General features: G+C 38.3%; 1 protein-coding gene across 1 annotated transcript in view; it reads right to left on the bottom strand.

The window, feature by feature from the left end:
* Positions 1-17,455, bottom strand: part of FRAS1 (Fraser extracellular matrix complex subunit 1) — a 680,896-nt gene that overhangs the window by 438,433 nt on the left and 225,008 nt on the right. Inside the window, exons 6-9 of the mRNA XM_089676214.1 lie at positions 17,242-17,375; positions 15,985-16,068; positions 8,859-8,960; positions 7,323-7,514 (exon numbers count right to left, since the gene is read on the bottom strand). Of these exons, the coding sequence (XP_089532340.1) occupies positions 7,323-7,514; positions 8,859-8,960; positions 15,985-16,068; positions 17,242-17,375 (512 nt within the window). The remainder of the gene's footprint in view (positions 1-7,322; positions 7,515-8,858; positions 8,961-15,984; positions 16,069-17,241; positions 17,376-17,455) is intronic.

Here is a 17,455-nt window from a genome sequence, read left to right as displayed (position 1 = left end):
CACAAATTCCTCTCCATCTATCCCCCATCCTAGCACAAACCCCCCCCTCAAAAAAAATTTCCCCCCAGCACAAATCCCCTCCCCCTCTACTATCACCTTTTCTAGCATAACCAACCCAAATCCTCCCTCCTAGCACAAATCCTCTTCCCCCATTACCCCCTCCCAAGACAAATTCCCCCAAATCAACACTTCCCAAATTTCCCCTCCTAGAACAATTCTAAGCTCCTGCCTTCCACCAAATTCCCCACCAACACAAGTCCCCTCCCCCCAATCTCCTTGTGGTACCCTCCCTACCTCACATGATACCACAGTGCCTAGGGCAGCCGTCCCTCCTGCTCACCTCTTGTTCAGGCCCTGGTAAAATTTTGGGGAGCATTAGCATGCCCTTTGTTCTATTATTTTTCTTATTAAGTCTTTAGGAAGAAAATATTAGGAAGTAATAGGTTTTATTGTGAAAGCCTAATTGAACAAGCTGAAGTTATAAGTTGAATGGTTACTATACATAGCTCCACCAGATTCTGTGTGCACCAGTTTTAGTACATATCCCCCATTATTACCAAAAGAACCCCCCCCCCAAAAAAAGAAAAAAAAAAATATATATATATATATTGCAATAACAAAGATATTGATGAATCAACAATCTCAAAGCAGAAATGTTAAAATTGCTCTAGTCTATATGGGGTATACAGGTATAAAGAACTGAACTGGTTAATGTAATTTTATAGTTGAACAAAAAGAAATAAAACAATATACAAAATAACAAGATACAATCGTTTTAGGAAAACAGAACCACAAACTCAGATGGTAACAATGTGTCATGAATGGCCTGCCACTCTCATCCTGGAAGTCAATATCATTTACCCCTTATGGAAACTCATATTTGTGAATCTAGAATTTGTGGTTAAAATAACTACAATTTGATATTCCACTGAATAAACCATAGTGTCAAGTAAAGTTAGGAAATGCTTTAATGAGCCTATGTATTTTTAGAGATATTCCTCTGCTATGTCAGTATAATTCTGGAACTGCTAAAACTGACCTTGATGGCTCAAGAGAAAATAGTTACACGTTGTGTAGTTTGTGCTCTTCTATGGGAGTCATCATCAGCACATACATACTGTATAGTAATAACTGATAGGAAAAACTGTTTGTTAAAGTATAACATGAATCTTTCCAGAATTTGGGCTGTGCTCCCTAGAATAATCCAATACATCCCATGCTAAAGAATTACCTACTAACATGTAAAATCTTTAAATGCCATTTTATGTTTATATAAACAATTTATTGACAACTGTTGGAAGATGCATATGTTTGATCCTCACAGAAATAAGAAATTCTTAAACACCTTTTATTAGCATGTACTATTCCAAGTATAATGAAGTAAAACAGGTAATAAATGCTGTTTTCAAACGTATTGCATACTCCTACCACACAATTTCAAATTTGTTAGAAAGGTGATAAAAGTTTGATTGACATTTAACGCCTTGTTTAGACAGGTTAAGCCTAATCAGCACCTATGAGATTTTAGGCAGTGTTCCATCCTGGTTTTAAATGATCTTCTGTCATTGGTCCCTCAGAGACAGCAAATCATTCAATGAGCTTGCGATGTCCATTGCAAGCCAGTTGTTGCAGGTAATGCACCAGGCAGCATAAAACACATTTATCAATTCCATCACAGCTAAATCATGCTAAGCAGGAGCAGTGAGGCAGATTTAGTATAATTAGGGAACTTAATTAATACGTTTCCTCTCATCTGCTCTAAAATGGTACTGAGAAGAATAAGAACCGCCCCTGACCACTTCTTAGTTGTGCATCTGTTTTGAGTGAAAATTGTCTCATGCCGATAACAATCTATTCTATCTTCAGTGATAAACCTGTGAAATTGTGTTATAGTTTGCTGCACAGGATTAGGTTCCATGCACACTAGTGTTTTTTTAAGCTAAAAAAACACTGGAAAAAATGCTGGATAAAAAAATGCTGGTAATAGCATTTTTAGTAGCATTTTAGTAGCATTTAGGAGCATTAGTGTTTTATTAGCATTTTTACAGTACATGTAAGAAAAAGCTAAAAAAAAAAGCTGTTAGAAGTGTGTTTTAGTAGCGTTTAGTAATATTTAGCTCAATAAAACTACAAAAACATATTTTTTTTTCTGCTCCTAGATGCTGAAGCTCAAAAAACACTAATAGCCTAAAGTAGTGTGCATGGACACATAGGATAACACTATTTAGCTTCTAGGAGCAGAAAAAAATGCTAATAAAAGCTTCCAGGAGCTTAAAAGAACGATAGTGTGCATGGAGCCTAACTATCAAAATGTAAATAAAAACTGTTGCATAGGCTTTGTTTACTGACAGCCTGATTTGTATCTAAATTTGCCACTAATTTGCTTTGATACATTCTTCTTATTGAATTATTCCCTATGCACAGGATGTACTGAGTAGTTCAACTCAATTTACCCCCAAATCAGGAGTTCAGTGTTCATCTGAAATGTACATTCACCTGTGAAAAAGGTCACACACTGTATGCTCTGTATCTAATATACAGGTGAAACTCTAAAAATTAGAATATCGTGCAAAAGTTCATTTATTTCAGTAATGCAACGTAAAAGGTGAAACTAATATATGAGATAGACTCATTACATGCAAAGCAAGATAGTTCAAGTTGTGATTTGTCATAATTGTGATGATTATGGCTTACAGCTCATGAAAACCCCAAATCCACAATCTCAGAAAATTATAATATTGTGAAAAGGTGCAATATTCTAGGCTCAAAGTGTCCCACTCTAATCAGCTAATTAAGCCATAACACCTGCAAAGGGTTCCTGAGCCTTTAAATGGTCTCTCAGTCCGGTTCAGTAGGAATCACAAACATGGGAAAGACTGCTGACCTGACAGTTGTGCAGAAAACCATCATTGACACCCTCCATAAGGAGGGAAAGCCTCAAAAAGTAATTGCAAAAGAAGTTGGATGTTCCCAAATTGCTGTATCAAAGCACATTAATAGAAAGTTATGAGGAAGGGAAAAGTGTGGAATAAAAAGGTGCACAAGCAGCAGGGATGACCGCAGCCTGGAGAGGATTGTCAGGAAAAGGCCATTCAAAAGTGTTGGGGACTTTCACAAGGAGTCGACTGAGGCTGGAGTCAGTGCATCAAGAGCCATCACACACAGACGGATCCTGGACATGGGCTTCAAATCTCATATTCCTCTTGTCAAGCTGCTCCTGAACAACAAACAACGTCAGAAGCGTCTTACCTGGGCTAAAGAAAAACAGACCTGGTCTGTTGCTCAGTGGTCCAAAGTCCTCTTTTCTGATGAGAGCAACTTTTGCATCTCATTTGGAAACCAAGGACCTTGTTTTATTGATTGCATGTAATATTCAAATTTTCTGAGATTGTGGATTTGGGGTTTTCATGAGCTGTAAGCCATAATCATCACAATTATGACAAATCACGGCTTGAACTATCTTGCTTTGCATGTACTGAGTCTATCTCATATATTAGTTTCACCTTTTAAGTTGTATTACTAAAATAAATGAACTTTTGCACGATATTCTAATTTTTCGAGTTTCACCTGTACAGGGTGTCCCTAAAGTCTGGGCACATAGGAAATATCTCTAACTACAGTCATGGCCGAAATTGTTGGCACCCTTGATATTTTTCCTGAAAATCAAGTATTTCACACAAAAAAGGTATTGCATTAACACATGTTTTGCTATACACATGTTTATTCCCTTTGTATGTATTGGAACAAATATAAAACAGAGGCAGAAAAGCAAATATGACATAATGTCACACAAAACCCCAAAAATGGGCTGGACAAAAGTATTGGCACCCTTAACTTAATATTTGGTTGCACACCCTTTGGAAAACATAACTGAAATCAGTCGCTTCCTATAACCATCAATAAGCTTCTGACACCTCTCACCCGGAATTTTGGACCACTCTTCCTTTGCAAACAGCTCCAGGTCTCTCTTATTGGAAGGACACCTTTTCCCAACAGCAATTTTAAGATCTCTCCACAGGTGTTCAATGGGATTTAGATCTGGGCTCATTGCTGGCCACTTCAGAACTCTCCAGCGCTTCTTTGCCATCCATTTCTGAGTGCTTTTTGACGTATGTTTGGGGTCATTGTCCTGCTGGAAGACCCAGGATCTTGGACGCAAACCCAGCTTTCTGACACTGGGCCCTACAGTGCGACCCAAAATCCTTTGGTAATCCTCAGATTTCATGATGCCTTGCACACAGTCAAGGCACCCAGTGCCAGAGGCAGCAAAACAACCCCAAAACATCATTGAACCTCCACCATATTTTACCGTAGGTACTGTGTTTTGTTCTTTGTAGGCCTCATTCCGTTTTCGGTAAACAGTAGAATGATGTGCTTTACCGAAAAGCTCTATCTTGGTCTCATCTGTCCACAAGACGTTTTCCCAGAAGGCTTTTGGCTTACTCAAGTACATTTTGGCAAACTGTAGTCTTGCTTTTTTATGTCTCTGTGTCAGCAGTGGGGTCCTCCTGGGTCTCCTGCCATAGCGTTTCATTTCATTTAAATGTCGACGGATAGTTCGCGCTGACACTGATGCTCCCTGAGCCTGCAGGACAGCTTGAATGTCTTTGGAACATGTTTGGGGCTGCTTATCCACCATCCGGACTATTCTGCGTTGCAATCTTTCATCAATTTTCCTCATCCGTCCACGACCAGGGAGATTAGCTACAGTGCCATGGGTTGCAAACTTCTTGATAATGTTGCGCACTGTGGACAAAGGCAAATCTAGTTCTCTGGAGATGGACTTGTAACCTTGAGATTGTTGATATTTTGCCACAATTTTGGTTCTCAGGTCCTCAGACAGTTCTCGTCTCCTCTTTCTGTTGTCCATGCTTAGTGTGGCACAGACAGACACACAATGCAAAGGTTAAGTGAACGTCTCTCCTTTTTATCTGCTTTCAGGTGTGATTTCTATATTGCCCACACCTGTTACTTGCCCCAGGTGAGTTTACAGGAGCATCACATGCTTGTAACATTCTTATTTATCCGCAGTTGTGAAAGGGTGCCAATACTTTTGTCCAGCCCATTTTTGGAGGTTTGTGTGACATTATGTCGAATTTGCTTTCTTTCCTCCCTTTTTTTGTTTTGTCCCAATACACACAAAGGGAATAAACATGTGTATAGCAAAACATGTGTTAATGCAATACGTTTCGTGAGAAATACATGATTTTCAGGAAAAATATCAAGGGTGCCAACAATTTCGGCCATGACTGTATATGTTTTTTTCTCAATAGGCATTTTGCTTATGTGTCCAGACTTCAGGGACACCCTGTACATTATAAGCTGTTGAATTTAACACAACCTGTATAGTATGTGTGTACAGATGTCCTCCTATACCATCATTAGGATATCATGGTAATCATTCATTTATAAAATATTAATAGAAAATCCTTCTTGACAGCTGTGGGGAAGTATTTCTTCAACATATTACCTAAAATATTTCTGGCAAGCTGCTCAGAGGACCGCTGTTCTTTTTAAAGAGTTGCAGAGAAGGCAAGCTATGAATGCTGCCTATGCTATGCTAAAATTGGCATTATTCTCATAACTACATAAAGCTGCATAGAATTGCTACACAATCTGACACAACTTACTGAGAAATGTTTACTTAGCAACGAAAGCTGTATTCTAACTAAACACTTAGTGCAAAGGGTGACTTTGTACAAGAAGTGATAACCCATAACAACCAGCCAAACTTAATTTAATGTTGTTACTTAAAAATGTAACCGACACCCCAACCTCCATTATTAAATTTGATCTCATCCTTCTGTTACCTTATCTGCTGGGTTCAGCTGAAATAGCATACTCACCCACTCAGTGAACCCAACCCTATGGCAACCGGACGTAACTTCACAGTCTCCGCCAGAAGTACTGCACGTGTCCAGCGAGGGGGACCGGGTGAGACACCGCAGATGTGGCACTTGTACATTTCGGGGATGTCTGTGTGACCATTCACATTCTTATATATTACATATGTTTGTGTGTAGCATTTTATTGGAGTTTGAATAAATTTTTGTTTTTAGTGGAGTTACACTATTGGTCTTTTTCTGTCCTTTATGGAGTATTCACTATCTAATAGAACTTACCATCGAGTGCGTGTTGCCTCGACCCACTGCGTGGAAGTTGTATGGAAGGAGTGGGGACACAGAGCCTAATGCAAACGCTATTGCTTATTATTTTTTAGATAAGTCATTTTGTCTTTACAAAACATTTTTCTTAACATTTTTATATACATATTTTGGGAAGTTTTGGTACTCTACTGCGTAGTGATTGGGTGGTTGAAAATATGGTTATCATAGTTTACCTGGTTTTGCACTTTGTTAAATCAGCACAAAAATGTAGCATTTAACATAACCAGATACAAATAAGAAACATGTTCTTAAGGTGTTAGTTAAGCTTTTCAGAAAAAAAGAAAAGGTGAACTTATACTCTACACCCTCCCCACCCCTCAGCCCCACTGTCCTTTCCTTCCGTGGGTGATGACCTGTCAATGCCCATGCATCCGCTGTAGTGTTCTGAAGATTTCATTCCGCAAGGCTTCCAGGATGGCTCAGCAAGCTGATCTGGCACTGACCAATCAAAAGTGTACTAATCTATCCCTGAAGCCCTAGAGAATGAAGAGGGAGAGGAGCAGGAATTTTAAATCCTGAGAACTCTACAACGGATGTGTGGACACTGAAAGCGCATCGCCGCCTTTTCATTTATTTCTGGTAGACTAACACTTTAAAGAAAGAAGGATTATTTCTATCTATAAAGAATCTCAACACAATTTCATACAAAACAACAATCGTCTGTGTTAAAACACTTGCTGTTAAGGATCCATATTCTTATGACAGTTATTGTATGGCTGCTCTTCATCCTCTTCTTGTCATAGCTGGAGTTTCTGAGTCACACAAAATACTGTATATGAAATCTGGCTTTCCCTGCATCCCTTCCAAGATTGATAAGCTATCCTTGTCCCATTCAGCCACTAGAAGATGCGCTTAAAGGAAATATATGATCTGAATAACATAGGGGAAAATGTTGTAACAGGAATGCTGAGGGTGCCAGCTTACATGTAGCAACACTTTTCCTTACAGACAAGTTATTCTTTATGCATGTGCATCTGATTATTGTGGTTGTAAGACAAGTGAGTTTGTTGTCATACTAAATCACAACATGGCAAACAGTTATGACAACATATTTGCACAGATTTACAGCATTGCCATGCAAGTGTATATTGCACTTTTGGCTACCTCTGATGTTGTTTTTTAAAGTTGGTCTTTAGGTGTCAAAATCAAACTTACCCATGAGCACTCTACTTTGGAACACTGTGCTGAATAGCAAAGCACTTTCCCTCGGTCACACAAGCAGTAGTCACAGTGACTTCCATTCCAGAGCTCTCCATGGTGCCTGATGGATCCATCCACTGTGCAGCTCCCTTTTGTGGACACACACTCCTCACAGCACAGGCCTGGTTGCTTTATTTTGGTTTGACCCTAACAACATAAGAGAATGAAAAATAACTGGTGTCATGTACAAACCACAACATGAGTATATATATATATATATATATATATATGACCTTGCAAGTTCCAAGGAGCAGGGCCCTCCTATCCCTCTTGTATTGAACTGTATTGTTGCTGTATTGTCCCCCTTTATATTGTAAAGTGCTGAGCAAACTTTTGGCGCTATATAAATCCTGTATAATAATAATAATAAAGTACATCAAACTCACCGACTTCATGATAGTCAGTTTTAATAAATGGGCATTTTGATGTTATGCCAGTCATAAATCATAATAAATTGAAATCGACAGATTCTCCCAACCTCACTAAACAGCGTGGATGAAGGTGTCTCTGCTGTCCATTCATCTATTCAAACTGCCACAACACCTGCAACTGCTTGAATGCCTCAAATGTGACAGCATCTGATTGTTCGGGCCAACAATTTTCTACCCTGCTTATAGGGCAAGCCAAGCTTGAATTTGGGACAGTTCAGCAATAATTGAGCTGTGGAACTTTTTTCCCAAGGCAAATTTTATAATGAATATATATTATTAATGACCATTAATATTGGCAGTATGCCATATATGTGGCCTTCCCTGACTGAAGCTAAGAATACCCATACACAAAAAAATGTCTGTAAGCTTCTTCTAATGCGTTGACTTGATTGTCTGGCAGTAAGTGGGCAAAAATTAACCAATGAACTTTGGACATCAGTGCGTAGGAAAGTTCAATCCAGGGAATGGACATGGATCTCAGTCAGTACACAGGTAATGATGTGCTGATCGTTTTTTCCTATACATGTGTGTGTGTGCACAATATTTGGAGGGAAAAAAGGTGTGTTTGCAGTTGAATGTTGGGTAACAGTCCACCAACATAGTCAAGGTAACGGATACCTTTAGATGGATTAATTACACACATTAGTGGGCTTATCTGAATGTATTTTATTTATTTCACTTACTTATAATGTAGAATGTATAAACAGCGATGATAATGTGCGAAAAACAATTATCGATTTGCAGCTTCTGATGCATCGCTGTCTGTTACCGTCCTTTGTTGCTGTTTGACTTAATTGAGTCTATAGAACATTTTATTGGGTTTTGTAATAAGATCACTGTATCTTTTCTACACTAAACTAAATACAATGTTTTTTTTATTCAGCTCCAATGACACTGCAGATAAAAACACCCATTTGCTGTAACTTTAGTTCAACTAATTATGAAAACTTTAGGATTTCATAGGGCCAGGGCACACATTTACATTACAAATCAAAATTCACAATCCATGTCTCCAGGCCATGGTAATAAGTTCTCACTAAAAAGCATTGAGGTGCATTACCTTGTAGCATGTAAGTGATGAACAGGTCTTAGTGTGGCACTTGACTTCTCCTTTATCACAAATACAGGTAGAACAAGGATTTCTCTTCCACTGTACACCATGCTGAACAAAAAAAGTAGATATAAACTTTTTAAAGACCATAGCTTCTAAATGCAGGGCATATTAGCACATTACGGCATAAACTCCCTGAGGTCTCATTCAAAAAAAGTTAGCCGAGCGTAATTCTGCTTTAGGTGTGTTTCCAATTTTGCTGTTATGTTTACCATAATTAACCTCATCTTTACTGTGCTGGCAGAACTTTATAATCAGGTGTAAATTAGATGTTCACACTGTCTGTCCTAACAAAGAGAAGTGGTTGTACATACTCAATCTGTCTCTTATTTATAGCTATTCCAAACAATAAAAGCTGCCTATAGAGTCTTATGTAAAAACCCGCTCCTAAGAACAAGAAAGATAAGAGATATTTATATTTAAATTATCTGTAGGTATGATGTTTGAATGGGAAAACATAACAACCATAGTGTGTGTGTGTTGGGGGGTCTCAAATTTGACTGCAAAAGTGGAAATACACTTTCAGCTTGAAATCTCAGGTGACTTACTTATCATTCTCCTTGATACTTTGGCATCTCTTGCATTTTGCAGTGAAATACAGAAGTCATCATTGCAGAGCACAAATACACTAAATATTTTCTAGGGAGGATAAAATAGCTAGAAATATGACCTTTATCAGCAAACGACACAAGGCTTTTGAAGCTGTGAGGGCATTGTGGACACCACATACCCCCACTGCATTCCTATCTCTAAAAATGCAGCTTGCCAGGGAATGCAGTTTTCAAAGGGCTATCCTACTTGGCTAATCTCATCACAGTAATATTTCCAAATATCCTAAATTAAAGATGGCAGCAAGGGAGTACTCTGTCCTAGTTTATACTTTTAATTGAATGATATATTAATCACAAACACACGTACACATTAACACTGCCAGTCCTTCAATTAAGGCCAAGAAATTGTCTGTTGTTATGTGCTGGGGAACCAAGATGTCAAAGTTTTATAGGAACATTTCTCACCACGCAGCTGTGCTAATACTTGATTAATGGCAATACGTATTCCAAAATCCTCCAGAAAAATAATTGAACATAATATTACTTACAGAGTTACATTACTGCCCTGCCTTAAGGTATCTCACATCTCAAGGGTGGGGGGGGGGTCTAAGTATAAAAGTAGATGTATAGAAAACAAATTTTTTTATGAATAGAATGCATGTTCTCTTGCTGCCTGTTGTATTTAAAAAATATATATAAAGTGAAATTTTCCCAAAGGACAAAGACAGCAGTTAATAAAATGAAAGGGGTTTTAACAAAAATTGTTTGGGATATACTGTATAGGTCCATCTATATTTGGACACCGGCACAATTTTAATTTTTTTCAGGTATTTACCAAAACATTTTCAAGCTATAGTTAGATGATGGATATGGGCTGAAAGTGCACACTCTCAAGTTTAATTTGACAGTATGTACATTCAAATTAGAGGAAGGGTTTATGAATTACAGCTCTTAAGAGTAGCCATTCCCCCTTTTCAAGGGACCAAAAGTAATTGGACAATTGAATCAAAAGCGGTTTCATGGCCAGGTGTGGGCTACACCTTTGTTATTTCTTAATCAATTAAGCAGGTAAAAGGTCTGAAGTTGATTCTGAGTGTGGTATTTGCATTTGGAATCTATTGCTGTGAACCTACATCATGCTTTCAAAGGAGCTGTCCATGCAAGTAAAACAGGCCATTGTAAGGCTTCAAAAAAGAAATCCATCAGAGAGATAGCAGCAACATTAGGATTGGCCAAATCAACAGTTTTGTACATTCTGAGGAAAGAAGAACACACTGGTGAGCTCAACAACATAAAAAGGCATGGGCGTCCACGGAAGACAACAGTGGTGGATGACCGCAGGATCCTCTCTATGGTAAAGAAAAACCCATTCACAACATCCAGACAAGTGAAGGACACTCTCCAGGAAATGGGCGTATCATTGTCAAAGTCTACAATCAAGAGAAGACTTCACAAGAGCAAAAACAGAGGGTTCACCACAAGGAGCAAACCATTCATAAGCCTGAAGAATAGAAAAGCCAGATTAGACTTTGCCAAAAAGCATCTAATAAAAAGTCAGACCAGTTCTGAAACTAAGATTAATCTGTACCAGAATGACGAGAAGAAAAAAGTGTGGAAAACGGCTTGGAACAGTTCATGATCCAAAGCAAAATGTCATCTGTAAAACATGGTGGAGGCAGTGTGATGGCATGGGCATGCATGGCTTCCAGCGGCACTAGGTCATTGGTGTTTATTGATGATGTGACAGAGGACAGAAGCAGCCGGATGATATCTGCAGTGTTTAGAGATTCAGCCAAATGCAGCAACATTGATACGATGGGGCAGTACAGATGGACAATGATCCAAAACACACTGCAAAAGCAACCCAGGAGCTTTTGAAGAAAAAGAAGTCGAATACTGTGCCATGGCCGAGTCAATAACCTGATTTAAACCCAATTGAGTATGCACTTCACTCGCTGAAGGCAAAACTAAAGGCAGAAAGACCCACAAACAAAAACAACTGAAGACAGCTGGAGTTAGAGCCTGGAAAAGCATCAGATAGGAGGAAACCCAGTCTTTGGTAATATCCAGACTTCAGGCAGTCATTGCCAGTAAATGATTCCCAACAAAATATTATAAATTAACATTTTATTTATGATTATATTCAATTGTCCAATTACATTTGGACCCTTGAAAAAGGGGGGATGGCTACTCTTAAGAGCTGTAATTCATAAACCCTTCCTCGAATTTTCATGTATATACCCTCAAAGTAAACCTAAGAGTATGCACTTTCAGCCCATATCCATTATATAACTATAGCTTGAATATGTTTTGGTAAATACCTGAAAAAGCTAAAATTGTGCCTGTGTCCAAATATATATGGACCTAAGTGAATATATATATATATATCCCCCAAAACTTTTTCAAAGCTAAGATACTAAGTAAAATATAATTACACATAATGATGCTCACATGTTACTGAAGCCAGTTATACATGTCAGAATACAGTCATTAGTGCTGCCGGTTATAGCTGGCAGCACTGATCTTTTATCAAAAACCTGACAGGCTATTTGTACACAGTTGATCAATAGTTGATCAATAGATCAACTCCTAGATTGTAAGCTCTAACGAGCAGGGCCCTCTGTTTCCTCTTGTACCAAATTGTATTGTAACTGTAATGTCTACCTTCCATTTGTAAAATGCTGCGCAAACTGTTGGCGCTATGTAAATCCTGTATAAAAATAATAATCAACTTGTGTGCAGCCAGCCTGCCCATGCATGAATTGAAATTTTGGACAGCTTAAGTTAAAGTGCCACTAAACAATGCTTCATTCTTCGAAAATAATCCATACACATCCACTACTTTATGGCCCTGTAATCTACTTTTGTATGAAAATTATTCCACTGTGTTTTTCTGCCTCCTTTTACTGTCCTTTGAAAGATCCTGAACCTCTCCTTCACCAACTTACTTTTGTTTGTTTGGAGTGAGCAGTGCACATGACCGCTACTAATATGCACTGCTCAATGCATAATACAAATCCCATAGTCTCTAGTTCATTTCGGGAGCAAGCAAAAGAGGGTGGCTACATTCCTTCATACGGTGTGACAATGCAGAATGAACGTAGCTACCCTCTAAGCCAGATCACAACAGCACAAAAGGAATATGAAGATTTATAGGAGACTAAGTGCAATAGAAGGGACTTCTCTGGGTAAGAATACATACTTGAATATATATTTTTTTAAATCAGAGTTTAGTGTGATGTTAAATGCTAACCTAATTAATGAATTAAAATCTGTGGTTAGAAAGGGATATTTTTGGAAATGTCATGTTGAGATCAGTGATATAAACATGTATCATTTCTATCTATTTTACCTGTAATGAAAGGACAGGTCATTTTCAGTTCAGTAAAGCCATTTGTACATGAGATGACACTTACCAATCCAGCCATTTTTGGCCAGATCTCAGGGGCAATGATCAATGTGACAGGTGAGGAAACCTTTTATGATAGATATTATTTCCCCAGTGAAAAGTGGCACAGGCAACATCTGTCTGCTCCTCACTCTGCTGTCTCCCTCCCCTCTCCACTAACATAAAAAGGTACATTCGGCTGAATGTACATATTTATGCTGCTTTCTGCAGTGCCCTACAGAGTGTTTAGCCTGATGGCAGCTGGATAATACCTACATGTCTAATGTTTATGTTCACCCCAAGTGATTGCAATTCCTACTTTATGTACAAACTCTCCACTAAATCAAGCTGAATGGCAACACAGCCTACGTGATGGGAGCTACAATATTTTTTCTGACTCAGATTTAGTCAATGGTGACAGCCTGAAGTGGAAGAATAGCCAGATACAACAGCTAACAATTATGTCTAAATTGTCCCTTGTGTGTATATGCATGCAAGACAGGGACCTTTTTCACACAAAGGTTGTTTCTCTCTCTCTCTCTCGCACACACATATATATCTTAATGGATATGGTTGTTAATTGACTCTTAGTATAAGACACAAAACAATTTTTAGTTACCGTAATCAAACCCTAGCTGCCAGAATTCTGCTGTTATGTATCTTGCAACAATTATTATCTTACTATCTTCACCATAATCTCCCTTCTGTCACATCTCAGTGTGGGTGGGTAATGTGAGCTTTCGGTGCCAGCACTATAAGTTAAAATTTAGTATTAGGGAGTAGGCTAAGGGTTATTGGTTAGATTTATGGTCAACAGTTAATTTTAGGGGAAAGCTTATGGTAAACTCATTACTTAAAGTTTACACTTGAAAGCAGTATTAAACCTAAAAGCAAACAGTTATATTGCACGTTAACAATTCTTATATATGGTAACACCCATTAATTTTCTTTTTTATGAGTTCTATTCCTAGATTGTAAGCTCCAAGGAGCAGGGCCCTCCTATCCCTCTTAAATTGAACTGTATTGTCTCCTGTTATATTGTAAAGCGCTGAGCAAACTGTTGGCGCTATATAAATCCTGTATAATAATTATTTTCTCCTGGTAATCTGGCCAGTAAGTTTGTTGTTTCTCAGAATAACATGCTATCTTGCAGATGTAACAGTTTGAGGGATGAGACAAACCATTTACCACTGACAGGGGGGATTAAACTGATCAATGATTCATTTATTTAAGTTAGACCTTTAACCCAAAAGAAAATGATTTTCCCATGTTTGTCTCTTTATAAACTCTGCAAGTACAGAATTACACGTCTGCCAAAAATCCAGTGCAGTGCTGAAGTGCCTGTGGTGAGCTGACAACACTGCCCTTGCTCCCCTGCTTGTCTACACAACACCATCCTTGTGTTATAGAGATGGGCTGAAGGGAGGATTCTGTAGTCTAGCAGAGAAGAACTCAGTGAGGGCTGATAATTTGTTTGCTTGGGATTTTAATGCAGCAGATGTACTATGTTGTCAGTTCACAACCAGAGGTTAACAGTTCACTGGATTTCTGGCTGATCAACAAGGTATTTTTCTGTACTTGCAGCAATTATAATGAGACAAAACATGGGGAAAGTGCAGTATAGCACAACATTAATTAATTAACCTTTTCTTATTTTGGCCAACTGAACTCTTTAAAGGTTTGAATTTAAGGATTCTTTTAAAGATTTCTTTTAATCATGAAATGATCTTGCATTAGAGAAATACTGAAACAACCATTTCTCACCATCTTGAAAAATGCTAGCTGCCAGGCTCTTAATGGCTTTAATACTTTCTAAATTACTGACTCATGAAAAGTACTCAGTGACATGAAAGCAGAGGTGAATATAACATACAGGTTTACTCCACTGAATCCCCCCCCCCTTAAAAAATAAAAGCTTTTGCACTCAACGGCTAAAAGCATAGAGAAGTAGCCCTGTGTAAGCTCTCAGTCACAATGTGAGGCCTACACAGGGCTTAACACTATCGCTCTCTTTTCCATATGTGCTGTATGCTTGCCTCACCAATAAACCAACTAATCAACTACATTGTAATTAATCAACCTATTCTATCACAATGAAAAAAAGTGAATCACATGCTCTCCTTTTCTAGAAGTACTGGGTATTTCTCCCCTCTCTGGACAGTCAGAGTGGTGGGAAGGTAGAGAGATGCAGTTCAGAAAGACAGACGTTAAGTGAACCTATTGATTTGCCCTGCAAGGGCAGGTGCCCTGCAGGTGGCATAGGCTTAAGGGCCAGTTCACACTACAAAAACACACTCCGGATGCATTCCAGATATGATTTTGCTTACAATTCACACCACACGCTGTTCCAGTGCAGTTTCAATTCAGTTTACCATGTTCCAGTATGGTTCTGTGCAGAAAAAATGCAGCATGTTCTACTTTTGTTTCTGCACTGGAAACTGACTGGAACTGACTGCACTGGTGTGAACTAGGGCCATTGGAATACATGGAAAACACTGTGCATGCATTTTTTAAGCAGAAAAAAGCACACTGAACTGCATCTAATGTGAACTAGCCCTTAGGGCCAGTTCACACTACAAAAATGCACTCCAGATGCATTCCGGATACGTTTTTGCTTACAGTTCACATCACACGCAATTCTGGTGCAGTTTTGATGCCGTTTGCTATGTTCCAATATGGTTCTGTGCAGAAAAAATTTAGCATTTTCTAAGTTTTTTTCTGCATCAGAAACTGACTGGAACTGACTGCACTAGTGAACCTGGGCCATTGGAATACATGGAAAACACTGTGCATGTATTTTTGATGCAGAAAAAAAGCGCGCTGAACTGCATCTAATGTGAACTAGCCCTTAATTTTATGATCAGATAGATTGCATAGGAGCACACATTTTAGTTCACACCTTTTGGTGTTAACATCCTTGTGCTAAGAAATGTGGTTGGGATCCTGCCTCTAAAAGCCAATGTAATTCAATGTTCTAGTTCCGGTCATAATACTGAAGCTAACACCTGCCTACAACCAGCTGTCAACAGCTATTTTCTCCATTACACTTGTTTTACCATTAAACAGTCTCAGTTTATTGAACATTCAGAAGATATGAGTCATAAAGTTGTTTTACTATAATGAACTTAGAAATTACCTCATATATCTTTCCAGCCACAGTGCAAGACTTTGGAAGGCACTCAGGACAACACTTTCCAGGAACAACAGCCAAAATTTCATCCTAAAAATATAATTATATGTTTTACCTTTCAGCTACAGAAAGGAAGAGATGCAGACAAAAACACTTTTTCAATCAGCAACTGACTATCAGGCTTGTGTAGACAGGCCTAGAGTGACATACTTTTTTTTACTACACACACACATGATGGGAGGCCCAGCAAATTCCAAGAACCTCCTGTAATCCATATCACCCTTAACAGCTTTTCACAACACAAAGGTCTCTCAGTATCACTAAGCCACTAGGTGAAGTGGCAAAATAAATAATCATAATGTACATAAAAATATAAATTTGCTGGAACTGAGATTAGGGTTAAAGGGAAAGCTTTCATTTGCTTCAGGTCACTCATTTCAAAAGATTAGTCAACCCTCTCTCTGACATCTCAGACTGTATCTTTTAAAGCATAAAAAAATAAAAATACAACAGGGAGAGTAACACCTTTTTTGTACTAGATATGACTGGTGGAAATGGGCAGACCTTGCAAATTAACAGATGTCTCAAGTGACAATTCAATTCATCAGCATCCACCAAACGTATATAGTCATTTTGGATAGACTAATCCTTTAAATTCAATTTTCTTTAAATACATTCCAATGGGATGGAGTAAACACTAAAATGAGCAGTTTTAGCCAACTATCTCATAGCTGAATTATCTGAATGAACTTACAATATAAGCCACGCTGGTATACAAACACCAAGCCTCCACTGGGTGTGTCTGTGTGTGTCTATGTTTGTACTCAGATATGTCAATAAATGCATGCTCACTTATTCCATTGGTATGCATGAAAAAATGTGAAATATTGCTGGGTTTTTTTTAGGCACATGAAATTGTGTGACCAATCTATGCAACAGGTGACATGCAACAACATGAATTTTTTTTCTTTCACTCCTAATGCCCAACACAAAAAAAAAGCTAAGCAAGGTAATAAGCAGCAAAATTTAAAAAACACTATAGACTTTGAGATATGGATAAAAAATACCTGCACGCTGATTTTCTTCTCTATTAGAGAATACTATGTGATTCCCTTTAAGTGTTTGGTAGCTTATCTATTACTTATCGGTTTGATTTATTTGCCATTAACTTGCTATTTGTAGTATAACATATGTTTTAAGCACCTGGCTACTCATCATAGACACACATAAATCACTCAACATTAAAAGCTTAGTGGTATTTACCTTATCACACAGCATGGGGAGACAGTCTGCTGTGAAGCACTGAGTCACCCCATTCTTGCAGGTACATTTAGAACACTGACTCAGCTTCCATTCTGCTCCATCCTTCATCACATGACCATTAAGAGAGCAAGATTCTGCAATACAAAGAGAGGAAGACTTAACCATGGCTGTTCATGGACTTGAGCAGTCATCCATCTTCTCACTCCTACCCAAC

This window comes from Staurois parvus, unplaced genomic scaffold (genome assembly GCF_062004578.1).
Source record: "Staurois parvus isolate SC_StPar_1 unplaced genomic scaffold, SC_StPar_1.0 ptg000013l, whole genome shotgun sequence".
NCBI lineage: Eukaryota > Metazoa > Chordata > Amphibia > Anura > Ranidae > Staurois > Staurois parvus.
This window is presented reverse-complemented; position numbering and strand designations above follow the sequence as displayed.